General features: G+C 40.4%; 1 protein-coding gene across 1 annotated transcript in view; it reads right to left on the minus strand.

Moving 5' to 3' along the window:
• Window positions 1-41: 41 nt before the first annotated feature.
• Window positions 42-26241, minus strand: part of doc2d (double C2-like domains, delta) — a 62226-nt gene continuing 36026 nt past the window's right edge. The window contains exons 9-11 of the mRNA XM_049572600.1: window positions 12315-12396; window positions 11932-12028; window positions 42-4023 (exon numbers count right to left, since the gene is read on the minus strand). Of these exons, the coding sequence (XP_049428557.1) occupies window positions 3884-4023; window positions 11932-12028; window positions 12315-12396 (319 nt within the window). The 3' untranslated portion in view covers window positions 42-3883. The remainder of the gene's footprint in view (window positions 4024-11931; window positions 12029-12314; window positions 12397-26241) is intronic.

Raw genomic sequence — 26241 nt, forward strand, 5'->3', positions numbered from 1 at the left:
ACGACCACTGAAACGACTTCTCTTTATTTTGCGAAGTAGTTACACAAACCCACCACAGGATGGCAGCCATACTGTGTGATTGACATTGACAGTGAGTACACAGGGACTGCAGTAGTGAATTCCCCATCTCATTCGCCCCTGCCCTCCTGCATCATTCCCACTGATATCAATTTTAAGGAAGACGAAGTGTCAAAATCTGTGACAGTAAAGGTTTTGTCTTTTAAAGCAATAGCTTGCTTGGTAAAGCAAAGCAACTGAGCAAAAAATACCCTGAATCATCATATTCACAAACAAATACACACTGATGGCAGAGACTGTAAACACATCAGCATTCAGATTGATCAGCTATGGTTGCACTCTATTATACACGCTGATATAATGGTCGCTAAACATGCAGCTGTATTGCAAATAAAGTGATTACAGAAGCAAAGCGGGGTCAATAGACAAGTCAGAAAATTTGGTGACTGTAAACAAAACCAACAGATCCAGAGACAGGAAGAAGCAACCATCCAGCCTGAAATGTGAACTCTATTAGATCACTGTCACCCAGCCTAGCCCCAATCAAAGTACTGAGTATTCCCAGAAAATGCATCTTTGATGCCTGGATAACATAATGTTGTTGTTTTGGTTTGATTATCTCACTGCCAACGTGCTGGGAGTTCTGATGTGCATAGAGAAAGTACCGAATAATCTTTGCCCAACCCTCTTGTTAAAGTAATTTAAGGTCTAACTGAAAATGTGTTTAAGCGTCCTGTTACACCACATGGTTTAGTTCCAAGCTTTGATAATGCCCAAGCCCTTTTTTATTCTAAACCTAATTCACCACTGAAGGATCCTTTTTTTTTTTTTTTTTTTTTTTTTTTTTGCAGTCAACGATGAGACATTCACAAGGTTGTTGAAGGACACCAAGAATATGAGCAGCCGGATCGATTCAACAGTTAGAAAAACTCCCGGAGGCCACTGACCGACTGTGAGTGTGTTTTTGTGAACCTGTGTATGGCCAGAGCTGTAGTGAAAGATGAACCGGTGGAGTACATTTGATATTCTGGCAGGCATTTAGACAGTAGGTGATCTAGCATAGTTTTTCAGTATCTTGGATCCTGGCCTTCGATGATCCACTGTCTCCTGCTGCCATGCACACAGAGTGAAATTGACTGCCTGAGGTTAAAGGAATAGTTCAGATTTTTTGAAGTAGGGTTGTATGGGGTAACTATCCATTGTCAGTGTGTCAGTCAGTAGATCTCAGTCGGCACTCCCTGTGTTTGGAGAAGCAACAGGAGTACCAATATGGAAACTAAGCAGCGTACTGCTGTAAACGGGGGAGGCAGCAAAACGTATTTTAGCCACCTTAAAAAGTCCAAACTAAAAAGATCTATTACAGTTTAAGTGTATGCTATATTGAGAGTATTTTCACCGCTGTACTTCTCCGTCGGACAGCCTGTTCTGACAGGGAAGCTAATAACAGCGTCAGGTCCCCATCTGTGCTCTCGTCAAAGCCACCATACTCCATTGAATTAAACAGTAATTTTTGCGCACTGAACATAGGGAGCCCCTGGTCTACAGCTGCTTCAATCAGTTAGTTGGTTTGTGTTATTGTGTAACTTTAGTGAATCTGAACTAAGCCTGTTATAGGCCAAAGACACACAATTACACAAACTAACTGATTGAGGCAGCGACAGACCAGCAGCTCCTGTATTATGCGTTGTTAAATCACCATTTTTCTCAATGGAGTCTGGTTCTGAAGACAGGGATATGATGGTTTCAGATGGGACGAGCGAGTACACCATTATCTGTATCTATCCATATTTGATCTTAGAAAGGGCAGAATTTAGAGCAGAAGTGGGCAGGGTTTAACTTAAAATGGGTGGGGCCTAATCAGAACTTGTTATTTACATCTGCAGTTGATATTGGCTGATCAGAAGTTGCTTTATTTATTATTTATTATAAAACTATTTACAGAACACATAGAACATCACAGAAATGAACTTCAGACAGTTTTTGAGTTAGAAACCGAGCACAGCTATTCAAATGATGATTCTCCTTCATCACAACTACAGACATTGACACGTTTTACTTAAATAATACTTGTAAAAAGTACATTTTCCGTACTGGGTATTTATTCCCTCTGACTATTGGGCTCAACCCTAGGCTTCAGAAAAGAACTGTCTGATAGCAAGGTAAAGCAGTGAAAATTCAAAATATAAGTGTGCACTTGATTTTTTTTTTAGGAAGGACTTTTTTTTAGGTTGCCAAAAGACATTTTGTTGTTGACCCCCCCATCCACAGCAGTACATTGCTTAGCTTTCATGTTGGACTCCAGCCTGCTTCTCCAAACCGGAGACATGCCAGCTGACATGTAATAAAGTGAGTATAGGTAAGTACTGCATACAACCTCACTACAAAAGACGTGAAAGAGCTGTGGTTGAGACGGTTGATGTAGATTTCAGCCAAATTTCTTGAACATACTTTTTACATTCTCTCCAGAACAGTGTCTGAGGGTGTAAAATGTTGAATTGGGGACTTTTTTCAGGCTATTGGGAATCCCTATTCTCATAAATCTGATAACAGGACCAATCAAATGCCTGAAATTAATGTATTACTGCTGGGATATTGCCATGCAGGGAGAAAATATTGCATCATCTGTGACTCTGTTGGAGAAGAATTGGAGTCACTGAGGTAAAACCTGCTTGGGTCCTGTTGAAATCTGAAAAGCTGCAGTGAAATGAAGCTACAAACGGCACCTTCAAAAAGCAATATCTGTATATCCATTCATCCTTTCATCAGGAAATCTTAAAAAGAGCGGTCAGAGGTTACAATCAAGATAAAATCCATCCTGAAAGTTGCACTATGACTGGCTGGTAATGGGAGACATTGATGGCAAAGGTTCTGGCACACACATGATTGACAGCTTGTCAGTGTCCCCCAGCCAGGAGCACTCACACCACTGAGGCCTGTGGCGGCGTAGGATTTCTCTCATGTCTTTCTTGTCCTTTGTTAATATTTCTTCTCACCTCACTCTGTGCTTCTTAACTTGGATGGAGACATTTTGAATGGGGTGTGATGTGAATACAGATACACACACACACACACACATACACACACACACACACACACACACACACATACACACTGCACAGACAGAAAATGTAGGCACTCATATTCTCATAGCCCTCATGCACACACGCACACACTGACACGTTAATGTCTGGTATGAAGGTGTATAGAAAGCCACTGTCACTTAAAGACAATGAAAGACATAAGAACAAGAACACTGAAACGGTAAAGGTACAAATCCACCATATGGATCATTTTGTGCTTTATAATACGGTGTGTTGTTTTGCATCAGATCAACAACCACTAAAATAGAAACTTCTTCTCAGTACAGAATCACTCTTTCATTACATTCCTGCTTCTTTAACTACGTACCACATTATGAGTCACTAGCGTGCACATACTTTTGGCGCCTTTCACTGAATGAACTTTGAGTACATTAATCTCAAATCTCTTCATTAGGTGTAAATTTGAATGACAGAATATGAGCGACTTCCACGATACATTAAAGTCTAAAGCACAATTTTGTAAGTATTGTTTTGTTACGTTAACACTTTAATGAGGACATCGTCACAATTTGGTTCACCTTTGAAAAAAAAAAGTATTCAGATTACAACCTTTTACCATCACTAATATTAGTATGAATATCATATACTAATACTTGGTGCAGTAATTGTTGGTGTTATATGATCATTTTCAACATTATTATTATTATTGCATGTTTTATCCTTTGCTCTTACTACTGTTTCACTTGGTCTCTGTTATCAACCATCTTCCAGTGTGTGTGTTTGTGTGTGTAGGTGTGCGTGTATGCATGAATTTCTTGTGTGATCTAGTCCGGTTTGTCACTGCTCGGGGCTCCTTGCTGTGTGAGCGTATGCCAGTACTCCACTTTCTTCCCTTTGTTTTTGAGACAGTCGAACCAGTGTCTGAGTCTCTGTCCACTTGCATTGATGCCCAGCTCCACTCCACCTGTAAACACAGAGGCAGAAATGGAGAAGAGTAAGGAGATGATGGGAATTTTATTTTGGTGGGTGACGAAAGGAGAAACAAAGTGGGAGGAATCAAGGAAAGGAATAAAAGATGAAAGACCAGTGGTGGAGGAAGCACTCAGATCCTTAAGTTAGGTCAAAGTACAAATACAACAAAGTAAAAACACTCCATTACAAGTAAAATTTCTGCAGGAAAGTGTCAGCTGGAACTGATAAATTATTATATATTGCATTATTTAAAGCTTGGGTAGTCAGAATCTAAACTGTGAGCATACTGTAGACCAAGTCGACTGCAAACTAAACTCTGCACCCTCTCTTGGCTCTGTGTTTAGGCTTTAGAAAATCTAGCCCGTGGCAGGAGACTTTTGCCAATCACAGGTCATTTCAGAGAGAGGGCGTTCCTACTGGCTGCTCTACAAATGCAGATGTGCGGTCACTTCCCTTTGGTAAAAGTCTGACCAAGTCAGTGCCAGAGAATCCTGCAGAGAAAGTTACTATTCCAGCACTGGCAATAACTGCCTACACTGCAGATCAACCCAAAAAAGGAAGACAAACTTATCAAAAAGAGAGTCTAAAAGAGAAACTGAAAAAACTGCAATAAAACACGTGTTATCAGCAAAGCATTTCAGGGATGGAAATTAGCCCTCTGCTGACAGGAACTAAAGGCTCATAGCTGCGGCTTCAACTTCATGTTATGTAGCTAACGTTAGCTGGAGCCTTGAATCACAGAGTGTTCTTTGCCTCACTGCCCTCCGCAACAGACCACTTCAGAGGGAGGAAAGCGTGAAGCAGCTCCAGAGATGCACGTCCTGTCAGCGGCCACAGCAAAACAACCAGCGCAAATGCCAACCCCGCCGGATCAGCAAACTTTCTGTTGCTGCCTGGGTCTGGAGGTCTAGAGCTACTACCCACTTTCCTCCTGGGGAAGCATTCCATAGTGAAGGGGAGTGAGGCAGAGGGTCCATTGGGTGGCTTGCTAGTTCATTCTTTTCTCATTTGTGGTCTGATAAGAGGGAGAGAGTGGGGCAAGGAGGGACTGAGCAAATGTCTCGTGTACAGCGCTACAATAAAATAAGAGTAAATAAATCAATGCACGGGGAAACACTGGGTTACTGTATGAAGGGTGTGCATATGTCTGTAGTCATCTGCTGGGAGGGCCTTAGGACAGACGGGTGAGCTGCAGGAAGAGCCTGTATTTCCAAATTTTGCTTGTTTTTTTTTTCAGATTTTTGTCTACACTTTACTCTTTGTCCCTATTCATGCTTTTTTGGTAAAATGCGAGGTAATGTTAGGCCCTTAAAAATGGAGAAAATTAAAATTATGAATTTTCTTTCTTTTTTTTTTTTTCTTGGTCACTTGGGGGAGACAGAAAAAAGTTGTTAACACACACCCTTGTCACCAGAAAAAAATGTTGGTATTGTATATGTATTGTATGATAAATTTGCACATTTCATACATTTCAGTTGGTTTTTATTTTTAGACATCACTGTTTTTCTGAGATTTTCCCCCCCAAACAGAGTACTTTGAGCAAAAACATGATATTTTCCTTACCATGTCCATAACCAAGTGGTTTTTGTGCTTAAACCTAACCACACGTTAACCACAGGGTTGCTAAAATGTACAATTTCAACATATCTGCAACATAATGACGTGCAAATATAACTTATCAGTATTTGCAGAACATACAATGCCAATATTATTTTTTTGGCGATTGGGTTGGAACACAACACTGACACTGAACTTACACACCCAGCAGCTATCATTCATTTGGAATTGACCTATGGCTAAGCCCCGCCCTCAAACGCGATGAGCCAATCACATTGCATATAGCCATTCCCATACACTCAGACATTCTCTGCCTGGACGTCCATTGAAATGCATTACAGAGCTAGCCTGTTGAGATATAAGCTTTTGAAAAAAACGTAATTAGAAAAACTACACAGGAGGCGGTCGCGTATGTGACGTCATAGCTTTCGCTCGCTTCCTGCAGCTTGATGTGACTGCAACCAGGTGCAAAACACACAGACATCTTCAATCATAAATCTATTAATCATAAAACAGTGGAATTTCAGCAGGGAGGCCAAGCTGCAGGAAGCGAGCGAAAGCTATGACGTCACATACGTGACCTCCTCCTGTGTACTCTTGAGTCTTTCTAATTAAAAAGCTTATATCTCAACAGTTTTACCACAAAGTATGACCTTCTTGACCTTAAAATGTATGTTTTAAATTCATTAACAACATATTTAGATTTCATGTCGCAACTCAAACGGGAACAAAAGATAATATTGCTCTCCCCATTCACTGCCATTCATATTTTTTCCGATCTAAGGTCCCATGAGCTCTACCGGAAGGGGCGTGACTTCGGCACTCTATTTTGTCTGAGTGAGTGGAGGGGGGCGTGGCTTAGCCATAGCTCAATTGTGTTTCTGGCTACCTGGTTAATGTAAAGTCCAACATTCATACTTTTTTAGCTCTGTTTTTGGTCTCCTCCAACTCCTGAGGGAAATATCTGTCTTTTTAGCTGCTAAATGCTCCACTCAGTTCACCAGCCAATCTTTAACTTAATCTGTCTGCTGAGCAGATAGTTCACAGTGGGTTTTGAGAGCTTTTTTTTAGGGAGAAAACAACGCCATGACAGCAGTTAAAGTTAAGCAAAATGGCAAAGTTGCAGCCGCACAGCTAAACAATGAGCTGAAACTCACTATAAAGCTCTGTAAAGCCGAGAAGAGCTGCCAATTAGGGTGATAATTCTCTGTCAGCACATTAGAGAACTCCTTCTCACATTTTCATTTGATACATTGTCATGATGATGCTTTAAATGACACCATATGAGACATTTTCAGTGGAACTGCTAACAACTGATAGACATGTAAAATGTGACAAGGGGCTCCAGCTAGAGTCTGTTTTATTTAATCTTATAAGCTTATCATGTATTTTTAAGTAAAACCTTCTCTTGAAAAGTAACTATAGGTGCCAGATAAAAAGTACATTATTTCCCTCATAAATTTAATCAAGAAGAAAATAAAAAGTGGTGTAAAATGTAACTAATCAAGTAAGGAACAAGTATCTCAAAAATGAAGAGCAATGCTTAAGTAAATGTAGTTACTTTCCACCACTGGTGACATTAGAAAACAACAACAAACAAGGGGACAGCCTTACAGACATTTTGTCTTCTTGTTAAAATCTAATACTCAGTAATGTAGCTGCTTTGGCAATAATGTAGCCTACATTCATGCCAATAAAGATGATTATTATTTGATGAGTAGACAGACATGGGAGAAAAGACGGAAGTAAAAAGACATTTGAGACAAAGTCCTCCAGGCAGAGAGAGAGAGAAACAGGCTGCTAGCTGGGGAATTACAAGACAGAGAGATTGAGATAACGAAAGATTTATTGAAAGAGCCAGCAGGGAATAAATATGCATAGAAGCAGGAAATGACTCAGGTGAAAGTGAGCGGAGGTGATGGAGGCGTTGGTGGAGAGGCAGACCGTAAGCCAGAGAGATGCAGGCAGTTGTCACACCGAGGTTATTACAAAGCCATTCCCTTGGCTGTGATTGCACAGTTAATGGAGCGTGAAGTTTTAAACACGGTATTTTGGCAATGCTGCCTTCTAACAGTGCCTTAGAAAATGATGGCCGTGAGCAAACGAGGCTCGATTGTTGATCTGCAACTCATCTGAGCCCAGTATTAAATGCTGCCTTGAGATGCTGCTTCTGGGAGGAAAAAGGCAGCCTTTAAGTGTTTCCTATCTTGTATCCTCCCTCCCTGTTCTTTTACACAGGACTCAGAGAGAAGTTAGAAACCTGTTGACAGAGTTTCGATGGCATAATCACGCACATCACTTAGTCACCTCCGCCCCCACAACACTCCCACCACCTCCGAACAGAGATCGATGGAGTGTTGTCTGAGCCTGCGGGTTGCCAATGACAAACGGTCAGCCATCCTGACATGCGTTTGGGGACAGAAGAAGGATGAGGAACCAGAGCCGGAGGAGATGGCACAGACAAGGGTGAGGCTGACACTCAGACTGGCGAGCAGGTGGGCAGCAACATTTGCACAGGTTCGACCCTGTTCTCTGTCTGCTTATTTTTACCCCTCACAACATTGTCCTCCGCTGCACATCTGCCTCATTCGACCCAACCAGCAGATACACAAGAATGTGTGAACTAAATATCCAGCACACCTGTAGACTGGAAGGCATATGCTTCAGACAAAGTGCTCGTTGGCTCATCAGTCATTGTGTCTGACCATTTTAGCAACTTTCTAAAAACCAACAGTCTAACAAATATCCCTACTTTGCCCAGCGATAGGCCAGGAGTGCGTTGGTGAGAAAGTATGTAGGATTTTGACTTTTCACTCTAAGGGCTCATTTATGCTCCTAATTAGATATGAACACAGAGATGGATGGAACCTTTTGTCTATACTCTGCGTTCATTGCATTTGTACTTGAGCATGCTTTCTGAAAACTTATGGATATGGACAAAACAGAGCATTACCAATGAAGATCATGGAGGCAGTGTAGTGTTGTTCATGCATAATAGGACCATAGAGGATGACAAAGAAATAATAGCATTACAGAATGAATTTTTAATATTGTGAAAAGAATTCCTAGTCCACATGTCAGGATGCCTTCAAAACAATGTATTAACTTTTATATTTATTGTTAATATTACAAAAAAGAACAAGAGCTAATGGGAAATCAACACAAATGAACAACTTTGCGAACAAGCAAAAATTATTCCTTTTTTTCTTTTTCTGTATTGTGCCCTGATGGCTTTTTACGCAATTTATGTAAAGTTACGGAGGTAAGGTTTGGGCAAGTAAAGTTACAGTGGTTACGTTAAGGAAAAGAAACATGGTGAGTATGTACCTTAAAATCACTCAGAGTTCACGTGGTTCTAAACAAGTGTCTCCTGGGGAAAGTCCCGGGAGGAAAGACCATGGTTTTGTGACCCATCCACGACCCCAACCTGTCTCCTCACAGACTGCTAAGGACTGCTCTCTTGTTTACTCCCATCAGCACACTAGTCACATGACCACAGCCTTCCAAAATACGTGGATTGTGCATGAATTACAGGCTCATGATTACGTGGGATATGTATGAATTTGGATGCATTACTTTTTGTAGAAAAACATACACTTTATGAGAACAGCCTGTACAGGCAGGATTCAGTCGAAAAAATTTTGACCTCACTTCTCAGGGCTTCCGTAATAAACTGTATTTAATTGGATCAGTCGCATCTTGCCCAATAACTCACCTGCTTATCAGCACACATACTGATTTTGGGTATCAGATCAACTAACCCTTTCCTAAGACTTGATATGAACTTGTCTCAATTGACATGAGACTTGTCTTCCACCAAAAGACTTTAAGGACCAGTGTGTAGGATTTAGGAGGATAAATTGGCAGAAATTGAAAATAATATTAAAGTATGTTTTCTTTAGTGTATAATCACCTGAAAATGTGAATTGTTGTGTTCTCCTTCTAAGAAACTGCAATGTGCAGCACCAGACAAAAACTGACATATAACGTGAAACTGCTTTATTCAGTGTTTCTAGTAGTTGACATCACGTGGTCTGTTTGTTTAGAGAGGAAGAAGCCTTTGTGGATATTCCGGTGAAAATGTTGTGAACATCTGCATCTTATGTCATCAAAGTAAAAAAAGGTTGACTTCACATAAGCAAGTGTTGCACTAGCAAAGTGCCAAAGTCTTTATCAGTTTAAATTGCCAGGTCTGTTTATTAAGGAAAGGAAGAGACTCACAATTAAAATCTCCTGGATGTCTGCATCAGAAAAAGGTGAGCACACATTAGTTTATGAGAGAAAAGGGGTGAGCATACAATAGCATGTTGTGGGTGAGCCTTGTTATGCTGAATAGCGTCGGAGAAGTACTGATCTGTAACGTGAAACTGCTTTGTTCAGTGTTTTTAGCTAATCTTATTGCCTGGTCTGTTTTTTTTCGGGAGAAAAAGAGACTTATGTGGATAATTTGGCCCCTATTATAAACTTCTTAACAATAAACAGTGAAGGAATTCTGGAAAGCAGAAGTTTTTGCTGGTTGCAATCTGCAATTTACTGCTACATGCCACCAAATTCCCCCAAATCGTACACACATCACCTTTAAAGACTTGTATATCTATATCTATAGGCCCAATCCCAATACACCCCTTAACCCTACTACTTGCCCCTACCCCTCCGTTTTGCTCGTTCACGCATAGGCGTAGGGATGTCCCGATTCTCATTGAGGCAGAGGGGAAGGGCGGAGAGCTAGGGCTATATGGCCCTCCAAATGGAGTTTTTCAGAGGCACACTTCAAAGTGAGTGCTACGAGAAATCTCCCAGAATGCCTTGTGAATCACCGGCAAGATGGCAGGGAAGGCTTCAGAGGCAATGAAAGAAAACCATAAATGTGAGTATTTTCTTCGTAACTAAATATTTAAAGACTATGATAACCATTGGAAATGTCATTTCAATGTATTATATACATTTGTTCTAACAAACATAACAAAAAATATTCGCTAGTTGTGAGGTTTCCCCGGCAACATACTCGTCGCGTCTTTTTATGACGTCACTGACGACTAATGATGACGTTTCTGGGTATGAAGGGTTGTCCCATTTCATAGGGGAATATTTCAACCCCTACCCCTTGTAACTTTGTTGCAAGGGGTAGGGGGCACTCGAAAAAGAGGGGTAGGGGTCGGGGTGAAAATGAGAAATGGGATTGGGCCATAGTGTCTCTTCAGTTTCTTCGGCTGTTGTCTCATGTTTTCTGCCAAATTTTACAAAATGAAATAGACTTTGTAAAACACAGCGTGGCTCACTCAGAAGAGGTTTAGAATGATTCATGGTGAGAATGAAATTTCCCATCTCTCCTTGTGTATCGATCTTTCCAGCAAGTCATCTACTTGATTTATTGCCTGTGTTTTTTTGTGTACGTTTGCCCTCAAATTTATTCCCTCATTGTCGAGTTTTCTCCTCCATGTATCTCTGAAATCTCACCTTTTACCAGGTGACAGCCCCTATATCTTCTGCCAAGCCTATTAGCCCGCTTCTTACTGCTCTCACTCTTACACAAGTGACTGGGACTATGTTCTCTTGCCTCTTTATCAGCTCTCTTTCTCCATTTTTCTGTGTTGCTATGTCATTTTTCTCCCAGCCCCAATTAACATAACTGGCATGCTAGCAGACCTGTAATGATAATGGTCAGGGGAATGGCCGTTATCTGGGGCTGTATGTTAGACTGATGGCCTTTTCTCCCAGCAGGGCTAATAACTCACTGTGCTTATCTTTACACTGGGTGTCTCCCAACAACCCACCCACGGCCTCACACGCATGTGCACACACACACACACAGACACATATATACACACACACGCAAACATGCACACACACACACATTAGACAGAGTAAAATGCTTTGATCTGAAGGCCTCCAAGCTCACAGGGTGGTAATCCATTCTGACTGTGCCTCCCCACTACTTCCCCATCACTCCCTAAGCTCCCATGTGTTCCATTGCTGTGATATACACATCAGGCCATGCCAAAGCTGTTAAGCATTCTGACGAAGCAGCAGCAATCTGATGTGCCAAGTCCACGAAGGATGGGGATCCTTTTTGATTTCTAAAGCATCTCCATTTCCTTTTCCACTCAAACTCGCCTTGGCTTGCTCAAATCGTTCTCCTCAAGCCTCATAATTACCCCTCATCTCCGCATTTTCTTTCTTTTCTTTTCTTTTTACTTTTCTCTCCACCCACGCTCGGCCTGGTTTTTATGTTTTCTGCAATCGCGTCGCCTTCATTCAAACACTCTTGTACAGTCATCTACTTTGCTGCCGCAGCTTCCCTCTCCACCCCTCCCCTCCATACATCAGCTTTTTCTCAGCCTACCTATGAAGTCGTTGCTCATTCCCAAGTCATAGTCCCACACAGAGATCTCCAGGGTTTTCTTCGCCAGCTGGTCCAGGGTTACTTCGTATGAAAACTCCTATGCAGGTGGTGCACACAAGAGCATATTTATATCAGTGAGTCATTAACACGAGAGTTGAAAGGAACTGAATTAGTAATTTAGTTCATTTTCAGTAGAAACATGCAGATTGATGGTGAGAAAACATTCAAGGAAGGCATGTCAGATTTGAAGTAAGTCTAAAACGGTACACTTAATTGCAACGCTCATCCAAACCTCAGACACACCACAGAACATCTTGAGCTCAGTACAGCAAGATGCTGCCAGGTGTACTGTGGTTATTTGCAGAGCAGGAGACAAGTTGTACCTCATTGAATTCGGGGTTGAGAGTCTTTTTCTTCACTGATGTCTTGTACTTGGACTTTTTCCCCATGTCTGGCTGCAAGATGCTGAGGAAGTGAGAAAAAAGAGAGCAAGGGATTAAAAGTACAGAAATTCATTGGGCCCCTGTACACTCTAAAGGTTGTGTCCAACCTCAGGAAACAGCTTTAACTTTAAAAACTATTTCACTGCTGGATCACTGCTGGATGTATATATATATATATATATATACTTTTTTTTCCATAAAACTTGGCTGTCCATGCAGTAGAAAGACACAAATACTTTTGAAATTGCTGCTACATGACCAGAGAAAAAGGGCTGTGGCATTCGCTTTTGCTCAAGAGGTAGACAACACTTCCCACAGCTTCATGACATTTACCACACACTGCAAAAGTAAAGTCCAAAACATCATTAAGGACACCTGCCATCCCGCTCATGCTCTGTTCTCACTCCTTCCATCGAAAAAACATCACTGGAGCATCAAATCACACACCACCTGTCTCAGTAATAGCTTCTTTCCTCAGGCAGTTAGGTTGCTGAACAGTTCATGCATTCATATGCACTGCACATTGTTGCCTATAGATTGCATACACTATGTAATTTTTTTTTCTTTTTTTTGTTAATGGGAGAAGGGGAAGGGTGCCCTTTGTGTAGGCTGGGAGTGCCACTGAGCACAAGAATTTCATTGAAATTCTTTACACATGACTAGAAACCTGAACCTACACCTACAACCAGAATACACTGTGCTGCTGCACTGGACCAAGAAAGGCTCATGCTAGGGATGATGTAATACAAGTTGCCCATCTGAAAACAATATGGTGGCCGGCTGGTGCCAAACAATCTTAAGTTCTAGTTAGAAGGTAAGCTAAAATATGTTTCTGAAAACATATGAAGTGAGAAATGATGAGACGTTCTTCGATACAACGTCAGCGATATGCTGAGTATTACAATAACATTTATTGCAATACATTACTCTTTTCAACAGCAAATTTAGGAAAAACATTCTCAACATTTGTTTTAATCTAATAAGATCACAATTTTAGTCTGTTTATCTCACTTCAATCATTTTATTGCGGTAACTAGATCTTGTGGACTGAAAAATCTATTTATTATTTTAGTCAGCAACCAATAGTATAACTCGTATTTGCAGTCTTACTATATAATGATGAAAACTCTGTCTGTGGGTGTGTCTGTGTGTCTGTTCCACATTTTTCTCCTCACTGACTTGGTCAATCCATGTGAAATTTAGCACGGTGGTAGAGGGTCATGGGAGGATGCGAATGAAGCAATATTACATCAATTGGCCAAAGTGGGTCGCTATAGCAACAGATTGAAATATCTCATGCCCAGTATGTCGTAGAGACATGAAACTTTGCACAGAGATGCCTCTACTCATGAGGAACAAATTTGCCTCAAGAACCCATAACCTCCGGTGACACAGATCTTCTGCCATTTTGAATTTTGTGAAAAACACTTAAAATCGATCTCTTCCTAGGAAGTTTGACAGATCTGCATGAAACTCGGTGAACATAATCTAGGGACCAATATCTAAAGTTCCCTCTTGGCAAAAGTTGGAAAACTTACTAAAACTGAGCTTCTATAAGGCAATGAATATTGCGGAGGGCGTGGCTCATCACATAAAGGTGTATAACATCTCAAGGGTTTCACCAATCACCACGCAACTTTGTAGGCATATGACCACACATAATCTGAGGGGACCCCTCCATTATTGACCTGATCAAACAAAATGGGGGCGCTAGAGAGCTAATTTCTTATCTAGGCCTAACCGCCATATCGATTTTTACTAAACTTGGTAGATATGTAGAACAGGACGCCTCAAGGTGACTGCAGAAATTTAACTCTAATTGGCAACTGGGTGGCGCTATAACAACAGAAAAATGCTTAAAAATGGCTAAAATGTGACCGATCGCTGTGGCTCCTCCTGTGGTCTAATGTTTGTTTGTTTTCTAATTTTTGGTATGACTAAGTCATGGTATGGTATGCTGTACATAATCACGGAAACTGTCAGTGTGTCATTCTGTCACTCAGTCATTCTGTCTGTCCCACGTTTTTCTACTCACTGACGTGGTCAGTCTATGTGAAACTGCACATAGGCATTGAGGATTGGCATAGGTAGAAGGTGACAAAGCTACCAATGGGTATGGACTAGTACTAATAATTTATATTATAAAAAAAACGATACTTGCCATTTGTGTATCAATACAATATTGCTAAGCAAAATATTGCGATACTATGCTGTATCTATTTTTTCCCCATTCCTACAATACAGCAACTAAATCAATGTTTTTTCTCTGATCAACACAGCTTAGTTTTATCATTTGATCTGAGTTTGAGAGAGAGAGAGAGAGAGAGAGGGAGAGAAGGGGTGCAGCTCTCTCAATTCGCTTCCATAGGCATTTTGTGCCATTGGGTGGATTTGAGTTGGGCGATGAGCAGGGAGATCTGAGCACTGGTAAGATGAAAGGAAGTTTACCACAGTTCATGTACACATACTAACCACACTGTTATGATGCAAAGCTGGTTGAAAATTGGCAAAATATCCCTTAAAGGGAATAGCTTGGTATTTTGTGAAATACGCAGATACAGTAAAAATAAAACTAGCATTAGCAGCCGGTTAACTTAGCTTGAAAACCTGAAAACATGGGTAAACAGATAGGCTTACACTCCGGGTTTTGTACAGATTAAAGAACAAGTTACGGTGAGATTTAGAAGTGTTGGTTGGTGATTTGGACAGACTCAGGCTAGCTGTTCCCTTCTTTTTCCAGTCATGTTAAGCTAAGCTACCTGACTGCTGGCTGCACATTTATTAGTGCCATGCATCCCTCTGATCCATTTTTCTAATTTAGTTTTGTTGTAATCTTTTAGGTGCCTGGTAAAAGAATTTTGATGTTTCCATGTTGGATTTCCAACCAAAATTCAAAATGGGCTGTCAGGTTCAATGAGTTAGACAGCCCTGGTGTTAATGTATCATGAAAATGACCCCACCAGTCAATTCCCCATGCTAAAGTTACACAGAAAACTGTGTTCATTTTTCCTTATGTGACCTTATGTGATTAAGGTCCAAACATGACACTTTAAAAAAAAAATCATGTTAATGCTGCTATTTTGTCCCTTTGATGCACCCTTAATTTTAGTCAAGCTGCTGCAGTGATGGATAAAAAGGACACCACTGCTCTTTTGAATTGCTCCTTTCACTTTAAGTCTACAAGTCAAAAGTAATATGCACCTTGTGTCAAACAGAATTAAAATATCACCATAGTGCTTCCAGTTTGAGCTACCACCTATGAGATGAGCATACAGGTGTAGCTAATCAGACTGATGTCATCAGGTAACCACATCACCAAAGATGGCAAAGCATTTTTTTTGGAGTGAATGAATTGCCACAGACCTCTGGATGAAAACTAACTGAAGAAGTTAACTACAGCATTTGCTGAATGGGTGACAACTGACTGCAGACCAGTCAACATTGTGAAAGACTGGAGTCTAGGGGACGTCCTCAGGTTGGCAGGTTGTGACCAGTCATATGTCTTACCATTGCAGGGAACGACAGTTTCATGCATACAGGACCTGTATGAATCAGAGAGAGCAACTGAACAGGAACTCCTGAAAAAGTGCTAATGCTGTCATATTAAATGGGATCACTGAACGTCAGTGAGTAATCAAAATGTAATCTCTGTGTAATTGCGGTCCATACTGACACTGATTAGGCATTGCAATCCTTTGCCTTAACTGTTGGATATACAGAAGAACGACGCTATGCAGGAACATGCCCAGCACCTCCCCAAAGTTGCAAATTAATGGGGCATTGCAAGGAAGGTGATAATAACTGGCACAGACGGTGCACAGAATATGACAGCAGCAGCAAGACTCCTGCCATACAAACACACGCTGTGCACTGCACACAGTTTCCAGACGTCGATTGCAACATCAGTCCGTGAAAGTGGTTTTGACTATGTGTTGCTGCAAACTGGTAGGACTTGCCTTACCTTGTTATATGGACTTCAAAAATTTTGAAATTCATGTGATTAAAATGTGATTAATTATTGCAATAAATACAATTAACTCTTTCACAGCCCTTATTAAAACTTGAAAAATCTGAAAGTCAGATCAGTTGATGTACTTCCTTCGTCTCTGAGCAGTGTAGGATGAAGGGGTAACTGTAAATAAAGGTTTGTACAACAGAGATCCTCAATTGCATTTTTCCTTTGAAATGAGGCCAGAACAATCATTATTGCTGAGATCAAAGCAATTAATCCGTTGCTTTAATCTTTTGCCCTGTTGTGACAGTGAACTTTGCTGAATGGCAGAAACAAAGGCAGACTGAAAGTTTGCAAAATCTCTCTCTGAGATAACTGTGACCCAAAAGTTTTTTGAACAAAGGCAGGGACAGTGAGAGAGTGAAAGAGGAACAGAGAGAGACAGTAGACCACAGCAAGATCGTAATCACGCCGATGTCGGGGGACTGTACGCTCCAGTGAAGAGGCAACAGAAGGATCGCTGGAGGGCAATGGGAGTCATCATCAGCATAAATTCCAAGTCAAGATGTTCAGGCGGTGAGATATCTCACTCTTTCAGCCCCCCTCCTCTAGTGACGAATCCTAGCCTGACAGCTGATGCATGAGATGGGCTCGGGGTTGTCACTGCAGAGCCGGAATCAGAGCGAGAGTGAAGGATGGAGGGATGGAGGTGGGGAAGGAACAGGAAGAGGAGGAGGAATTGATAAAAAGCAAGGTGGTGACACAAAGACTTGAGACATTATGCGCTGTCAATGATGAAAATGTCATTTTTTTATGATATGAAATGATTGGGCTGAAGTTGTCCTCATCAGTGACAATTGTGACTTCAGGCCTCCTACTTGTTGTTGACAACAAGATGCAAACACACAGTTTACTGGAAGTCATAACTTATTAATATTTTCGTTGTCCTGTCTTAACCACGATTGACCAAAGGGGCCTCAATATCAAAGTTTGTCCACATGAACACAGCAACAACCTGCACCTGCTGTAGGCAGCTTTATCAGCTGAGAGTTTGCAAGATAAATCTAAGGGATCACATGATGGTTAGAGTGCATTTATAAGGAACAATAATATATGTCACTGCTACACAAAATTCAGTTTACTTTTTCTTAATCAGTCTGAGATGGAGCAGTCATTCCCTGGCTGAACTGTTCACCACTTGTATCTGCATAACTAAAAAAACCTGTGAAGGGAAATTGCAAGAAGAAATCACTGTATTACTCAGAGTTAGTTAGAATATTCAAATATGATGATCCTGTGGTGGGTGAGTTAGAAACAGGAGATGACAAATCAGTATATAGGTGGGAGGTGTCTAGTTGAGTCAGCTGGTGCAGCTACAGTACAAAAAGCTTAAAGGTTCAGAGTGCAAGATTCACAGGGATTTAGTGGCACCTAGTGGTGATGATTACATATTACAACCAAGTGAAACTTCATCCAGCTAGAGTTCCTTCAGCGTTTATTGTTCAGGAGGTTTTTACCAGGAGCCAAATTATCCGCAGAGGTCTCTTCCTCTCCAGAACAAACAGACCAGATGATTTAAACTGGTAAAAACCCTGGATAAGCACGTTGCTTAACAAATCAATGTTTCTCTGATGCTCTTTGGTGTTTTAGAGACAGTTGGCTCACCCACCACATGCCACTGTGTGCTCCCCTTTTTCTTTGGTAAAATCCATGGGCCGTTCTCACAAAGGTTCCTAGTACAAAGAGTTGCTCCTATTTATGAATTTATAAGAAAATTCCTAGAATGTGATGTTTTCTTAGAATTTTTCCTTAAAGTTAAGACTAGATCCTTGTAAAGACAAAAGTTATTCACAGAGCATCTTAAACCTTAAGAGAGCTCCTAAGGTGAAAACTGTTAGGAGTATAGAGGAGGACTTTTAAGAGGCTTAAGAGGAGAGGAGAAAATGGCAGAAAGACAAATCAGTCAGAGAAATATTCTCCAGATGCTGGATGACAGTGAGTAAATAAAATGCTACAGATTAGATTGTGCAGGGATAATATGTGTGGTCAGTCTCATTAAGGATACGCACACATTTCCCACCCAACACTATAACGCCAGAAATAAAATCATCACAAAACTAAGATATTTGGAAAATTGGAAAAATGCAACAGTGCAGCAGTGGTGACACCACTGTCACAGTCAGCAGTTCCTGTGCGTTCTAATCCCCATAATTACCACACTGTTTAAGTATGTCAGAAAAAGATTTAGTATGTACCAATACATATGTCAAATGCAGTATGCCAAAAATACCAGGATGTTCTACTACACCCAGTCTGATTTCGCAGTTTGCAAACCAGCGTGCTTTTCTGGATATTCTGACCCACAATCCTCTGCACTCTCCTCGGCATTTTGTTTAATCTCCATGGTAACAAATATATGAGTAAAAGGGTCAAAGTTCAGGGCGTAACGTTATGAGGAAGTAGTATGTCCCGATTGTGTAGCTGCAGTACCTACTAAAAGTAAAAAGAAAAAGTATGCATCAGCCGTCATTTCATTTCCCCTGTGTGTCCACACCTTGCTCAGAGTTGTGCTGAGAACTTTCCTAAATCACTTATAAGCTGGGATTCCTTACTTAAAGTTTTTAGGCTAAGTCAGGAGCTCTCTGAGAGTATTCTCAGAATGTGTACAAATGAGACCCCAGAAGTTTAGGAGGTTTTTAACGGGCACTGAATTATCTGCAAAGGTCTCCTCCTCTGCAAAACAAACAGACATACTAAATAAACACAGACACGACAATATTCCATGTCAGCTAATATATCCCCTAAATCCTACACACTGGACCTTATTTTCAACATTGTGATAAGTAAGGACCTCAGCTGTTTAGGGCGAATAAACACATAAAACGGTCCAGTGGACAAATTTGAATTATTATGAAAATTTGCATGAAGCCTCTGTCTGAAGACATTTCATAAAGGTTACTCTCAACAGCTGTGTCTCTTCTTTGGTTTATACTGCACCTGTAAAAACAGAGTTTACAAAGTGCTTGACAGATGCAACATTATGAATAAATACAAATAAAAAGAATAAAATCAATTAAAGGACAATAAAAGCAATGAAAGGATGATAATAAAGAAGAGACATAACATAGAAGCAGCTTTATAAAACAGGATTTTAAGAAGTGGTTTAAACAAAGTCACTGATTCTACAAGCCTTATCTCCTCCAGTGGGTTGTTATGAAGCTGACGGGACCTGATGGCAAAAACATGGTCACCTTTAGATTTAAGCCCCAACTTTGGAATGGCCAGAGAGGCTACCTGAGGATCTAAAGCTGCAAACTAGCTCATATGGAGTCAACATGTCTGGGGCCAGACCCAGACGAGCTGTAGAAATGATGAGTAAAATCTTCATATCAGTTCTAAACTGAAACCAATAAGAAACCGAGCTGCTACATTCTAAATTAATTGGAGGTGGGGATGTGTCTGAATCCAAATATGTTATTGGAGTAAGCACAAATAATGTGAAGTTTTTCTTCTTTTGTTCTTTTTACACAAGATAAAAATGCCCATTCTGTTTGCAAATTAAATGTCACTAACAAGTCATTTTATTTACTACACAATAAGTAACCACAATACTCTGTAGTCACTCCCACTGAGTTAGCACACAGCTGACAATGGGCTGAGAGCCGAGTCCAGACTATGTCACTCTCGCAACAAGGACGAGGAGACGTCACAAGCAGGAGTAGCCAGACAAAAGCCTGGTGTGGCTGCTGGATTTCTTTCAACCCCCCAAAAACTATACATCAAAATGAAGCTAAGAATCTGTAGTTTTTACTGTATGTTTCAATTTACTTTATCTAAAACCTATTGGAAAAAAAGATTTACCTTGTATTTCAGCCAGATTGCATTTGTTTAAAATGTAACTAACAGCATGTATCAGCCATATGGAATGTTGACTTAGCGTCCTCTAACACTCTATCACGTATTTAATGGTCATTTAAACAGATGGAAACAAAAAGCACTGGGAAATAAATACAGCATTAGGGAATAAACGTCCCCTTACATAAATATAATTGAAAATCATCTTAAAAAAAAAAAAAAGAGACAAAACTAAAAAACTACATAGACTCATTTGTTTGTTTAGCCCTGTGATAGTCTGGCAATGTGTCGAGGGTGTGCCCCGCCTCCCGCCCAATGTCAGCTGGGATAGGCTCCATCTGTGCCTTCCACTATAAACTAACAATACATGTATTGGTACTGAAAAGTTCCGTACACATTACAAATGGATGGACATGTTGAACTATCCTGTGACATTTGGAAAACAAATATACAGCTTAAACTGTGTTTAATATAATGTTCTCAGTGCCACTGCACTCAACAAGGCAGTTCACATGATGGAACATGCAACATGCTGTCTCTCCCTCCCACCCCCAAACCAGAACATTCTACTCCAGTGACGCACTCTGGGAGGCAGCTACGCTAAGCTACCTTTATGCAAGATGGTTAGTAACGCCATTACCAGACCAGAAACAAGATCCTCCGATAACCTACAAGTCCAGGTTTTTGGAGCCACTGCAGTTTCGCTGTGAGTTATGAGGGTAATGGTGAGAGAGAGAGAAGGGGTAAAAACCCACTGAGCCAAAGAACAATCTGCCGCACAACTACAGGCTCTCCTTAGCAACTAACCAAGTAGCACAAAACCCCTGAACCAGGGAACAAGTAGCTGCTGCGTGCCTCTTGTTCTAGCCTCTCGTTCAACAGCTAATGTTATCACAAAGCACACACCCATAGCACTGAGCTGTAACTGCCAGCATATTGGGTAGGCGATTCAGTCAGAGGACTGAAAGGTACATTCGTGACAACTGTTTAGCTTGTGTTTATATGATTGTTGCATTTAACAGAGATGTTAATTCATGTATTTATTTGACTGAAAGAGCTCAGAGAGTGCTTACCCAGACTTTAATGAGCCCATTTCAAGCTAGACCGTAACTCCAGCTTTACACCAAATAACAAAAGCCCAATTTACATTAGTTTTCATACATTTCAGATTTTAAAAATCAAGTGAATTTCTCTGGCATTTCTGCTTTTTTGCTGTACTGAAAACATACCGAATCATGACACCACTGTACATATCGAATCAAACTGTGAATTTTGTGAACCATTACACCCCTGATATAAACCATGCCCACTTTGGGTCTTCTATCTGAATACATTTAAGGATCATTTGTTGGTTGAATAGATACAGATAATGACATCTGTGTACATTTGTGGGTGAGAGAGAGTGACTTTTGTTTGTTAATGCCCTCAGGAAGGACACACATAGACAATTCAGTAGCCAAACTGCAAATGTTTTGCACATACTACTAATAACCCCACTGTATACCTATTACACTCCAGATTATAGTGTTGTTGACTTGATGACGTTACCAAACAGCCTCTTGTTACTAGTCACAGGCTCTGTTAGGCCTTTATGGTATTTTTAAAGGTCATTTTCTCCACAAGCTAATCAGCATTAAAATACCTGATGCTTATACAATGCTCTGGCTGCCTTCACAGGGATAAAAAACGAGAAGAAAGAAAGAAATCCACTGAGCGGAGTGGCCAAACAAAGCCTCTATTTGACCAGCAGCATGTGAGAGGGTGAGGTGAGAGCCCAGGGGACGTCTCAGTCTGAGCTGCTGTGCCAAATCACATTTTACACATGGCTCCGAGGCCGTTCAGATGGGGGATTCCAATTTCCAGAATAACAAAACATCATTTGACAGCGACATTCATAATAATGATAGTATAAATAAAAAATATTCTGCACAGCAGCAACCAAACTATAGCCAAATTACCGTAGAAAATTCAATGTGAAGAAGAATTCATAACATGGAAGGCTGGCCCATAGAGATAGGGGGGATTATCCTTTCAGTTTTTGTTGGCTGTTTCTTTAAAAAGTAGGTCATTCACAGCAAAATACAGTAAACTAACCAACCATATGTTTCTATGCTGTACACTACTATTTTGGCCACGTGTCACAAACCTCCGCTGACTGATAAGGTTAACAGGAATGACAGCTGCTCTTCTCTATAATGATAATGAGGATTAAACACTGTTCCATAAAACTATTTTGTTTTTTTCTCTATAGGGAACAGGTTGGAACTTTTGCTAAGAATTACATATATAAAGGGTGGACGAAATAACAGGAACACCCAGACATAGCAAATCTCATGCAGCAACACAGCCTCAAGACATCTGCCACTGCCAGAGTATGTTTTGCAGGGCGTACATAATGTGTTAGATATGTTTTGCAGGTGTTAATGATTTTGTTGTCACCTCCTGTAACTATGCTATCTTCACATTACCTCACAACCTCATGCTACAGTCATTAGCTCACTGTATTATAGCTATTACACCTTGTTCATTTTATCCAAGTTTCTTAATCAAAATGTTCTGATCTTTTCTTTGAGTATGTTTTAAAGTTTGTTTTTCAAAATCTGTATTTTAGTGATACAATACTCACATGTCTATATGTACAGTGGCAGAGTAAGTCATTTTTATCATCTCCTGTCCATACTGGCCATAAAGCAATTCTTCCTGGCATGATTCCACTATAAAGGATCGGGGACACAATCCAAGGTCCTTGTTCTGAGTGAAAATGCTTCAGGCGAAACTAATATGAGGCTCCAGCAGTCTCATTTAACCAAATCCAGTGGGTATCCTCCAATATAAAAGTCTTCTTAATATGAAAATCCCTCGTTATGTTACTATATCCTTCAATTCAGTTTCCCTACTGAATTTCATGCTAAAAATCTGTAACTTTGGAAGATACCAATTTGATTTGGCAAATCGCCTCAAATTAGCTTTGTGTCAGCTTCACTGTAGATTTTGTCGCCCACATAAGGTTTGTCCATACCTCAGTACAGATGCTGGAGGCTTGTACATGGACAGTGGACACACACGGCTTCTATAGACGATTGCTCCATGCATGCTCGCTAGAAAACAAGATGCCCACCTCATGATAATGAGAAGAGCATCTTTGCTTGTTGTATTTGGCTGAAGAAAAAGAAAAGTCAGAAAAGGAATATGATGCGTGACTGCTTAACCAGAACAGGACCATGGATAAAGAATACGGTACGGTACATACAGTACACAAAACAAACTCCCGGTATATTTTCCTGGCAATTTTGAAATGCACATTATGTGAACCCTGGTGGCCGTGTGGATGCAGCAAGTATGAACTGGGGTTTACATCAGAGTCACAAGAAGGGTCCTCTGTACATCCAATGTACGTATGGGCATGGGAGTACTGTAAAATGCTAGACTTGCAAGTTTTTGTCTTTTTGTTGTTTGTTTAAACCTACTAGGGAGGACCAGCTGTATAGAGCTTTGGCTTCTTGACCTCTTCTGTCCTTTTTTCTTTCATTTTGCATTTGTCTGCTGTTTTCTATGTGTATACTGAATTAAATTACACCAGGTCATCTAACAGGACAGAGTTGAACACAAGCAGAAATATTGAAAATTCAACATATCTGGTCAACCCAGTCACCAGAATAAATGTTGGCATTATACTTTTATGCAAACCCATGAATATTTAACATTTGTACGTTATTATGTAGCTGACACTTTGAAGCTTTGAGGGGATTTTTAGGTGTCAGTGACGCTGTGGTTAATGTGTGGTTAGGTTTAGGCACAAAAACCACTTGGTTATAGTTAGGAAGAATCATCTTTTGATCCTGGCTAGAAACACAACAAAGTTACCGTAAAGCACATCTACTTTTCCTGGCACTGTCCCTGATGGCTTTCTAAAAAACACCCATGTTTCTTGCCTAAAACGCAGCTTGTAAAACAGTGATGTTTGTTAAAATTCACCTACGTTTGGTGCCTAAAAATCAGTTTATAAAACAGTGAGAGATCGCTATAAAGCACACGTTTCCTGTCTAAAACGCCGCTTGTAAAACAGTGATGGGTCATTAAAAAACACCCACATTTGGGGCCTAAAAAGCAGTTTAATAAAGCAGCAACAGATCACTGAAAAACACTTATGTTTCATGCTTAAAACAGTGATGAACAGCTAATACACCCATGTTTGGTGCATGAAAAGCAATTTACAAAACAGCAAAGAGTCACTAAAAAACATCCACATTTGGTACCTAAAAAAACACAAATACACCCACGTAAGGTTCCTGAAACAACACAACCACGTTTGGTGCCTAAAAAGAAGTTTATAAAACAGCAACAGGTCACTAAAGCAATCTGTTTTGTTGTTGTCTCGCCTAGGTGTCACATCATCAACTATCCCCTTCATTTCTGGTTGTCAAAGTCAGCTTTATATATTATGTCACTTATAAATGTTGATATGATATATATAAAACATATAAATGTAACTTATTAGTGGTTTGTAGAAACGTACATCTGTATTTGGTGCCATTACAACAATTGTACCCATGAAATTACATTTCTTCATCTCTCATCTCTCTTTGGTCTTTATGCCATTGGACCTGCATGACAATTCCATGACAACTTGACAACTGAGCATGTGGTACCTAAAATCATTCTGACAGTCAGGGAGAGACGAGCTGAAGAGCGAGAGCATCCTTGTGAATGAGAGAAAGAAACAACAAAAGTATATAAGTGACAGAGAGACATGTGGGAGAGGGAGCTGGTGTTAAAAACAGGAACCAAAGTTATGACACCAAGATGCAAAAACCAACAAAAAAAATGTGATAGAAATATGAGTGACAATTGGAAAGAGGAGCTAAATATATGCCTGCTGCATTTTCACTTCACACAAGCGTTCAGAGGGAAAAAAGTGAGAGAACACAGAGCTGTGAAGCCTGGCAGTGTGCTTGGTCAGCAGGAAATATCTGACATGTTTTGCACTTTTTTCTGCCTTCACGTGTCTTTTTTTCCCCCTGACAGAATAATTTATTCTTTAAACATTTTAGGTAATGTGTGAAGAGCAGGGAGAGGAGGGTCCTTCTGAAGGATGTAAACTCATTTAGTCTTGAAATGCTAATTTGTCCTTTTAAATAGAAGACAAATTAGTTCTGCGATAACTCTGACCTTGTGTCACTTGAATGGCTTCTAAAGGCTGCTTGAGAGAAAAGACCAATTGGAAAAGCCCTCTGGACAAATACACAGAAATACACACACACACACACACACACACACACACACACACACACACACACACAGCACAGCACAGATCAAGAGAGACACTAAGGCATCAAGATCAGCTTTAGTTACAGATTCCTCAAGAGAATTGCTGGTGCTACAGCTGCAGGACATCGCCGCTCTGACAGCGAAGTAAGCCAGAAAGCTAGCTAAGCAAATTAATTCCTTACTCCTATGTCGGCTTAATTGCTCAGTGTACTCTAGAGATGTAATTCACCTATGCCAGCAATACATTCACCCCCTATTCTTTGCTTTTTTTGTGTAAAGTTAACTTCACTAAAACTTCAGCTTTAATTATGTTGGGTCTATGGTAGAAAACACAAAAGGATGCATTAAAAGAGCAGCATATACTCTGCAGACCAACCACTGAACTGGGGTAAACTAGGCTCTTTGTGATGGATACAGAGCCCCCGTTACAAAAGAGAACAAAAGGAAATGTTGGCAGACAGACAAATGAAAAATCCAAACAACTTAAGTGCCAGAAAAAGGAATCAGATCAGAGCAGTGGCTAAACCAAATCATGTAACCTAAAAGAGTCTGTATGGAGAGAAACCTCGGTAAAGGAATGCAGAACAAGACAAGGGAGACACAACAAAAAGGAATGAAATGCAACACAATGGGTAAGAGAGAAAAGTGAGATGGGAGGAAGAAGAAGAGCCAGATACTCTGGGTGCATACGTAATTTTTTGATGTACTCAAAAACACTGCATCAAAGTAGACTGATAAAGCACAAAGTGTCACTTTTAAAGTAGGGAAACAAATCGATACCTTGGAGAGAAA

This window comes from Epinephelus fuscoguttatus, linkage group LG3 (genome assembly GCF_011397635.1).
Source record: "Epinephelus fuscoguttatus linkage group LG3, E.fuscoguttatus.final_Chr_v1".
Lineage (NCBI taxonomy): Eukaryota > Metazoa > Chordata > Actinopteri > Perciformes > Serranidae > Epinephelus > Epinephelus fuscoguttatus.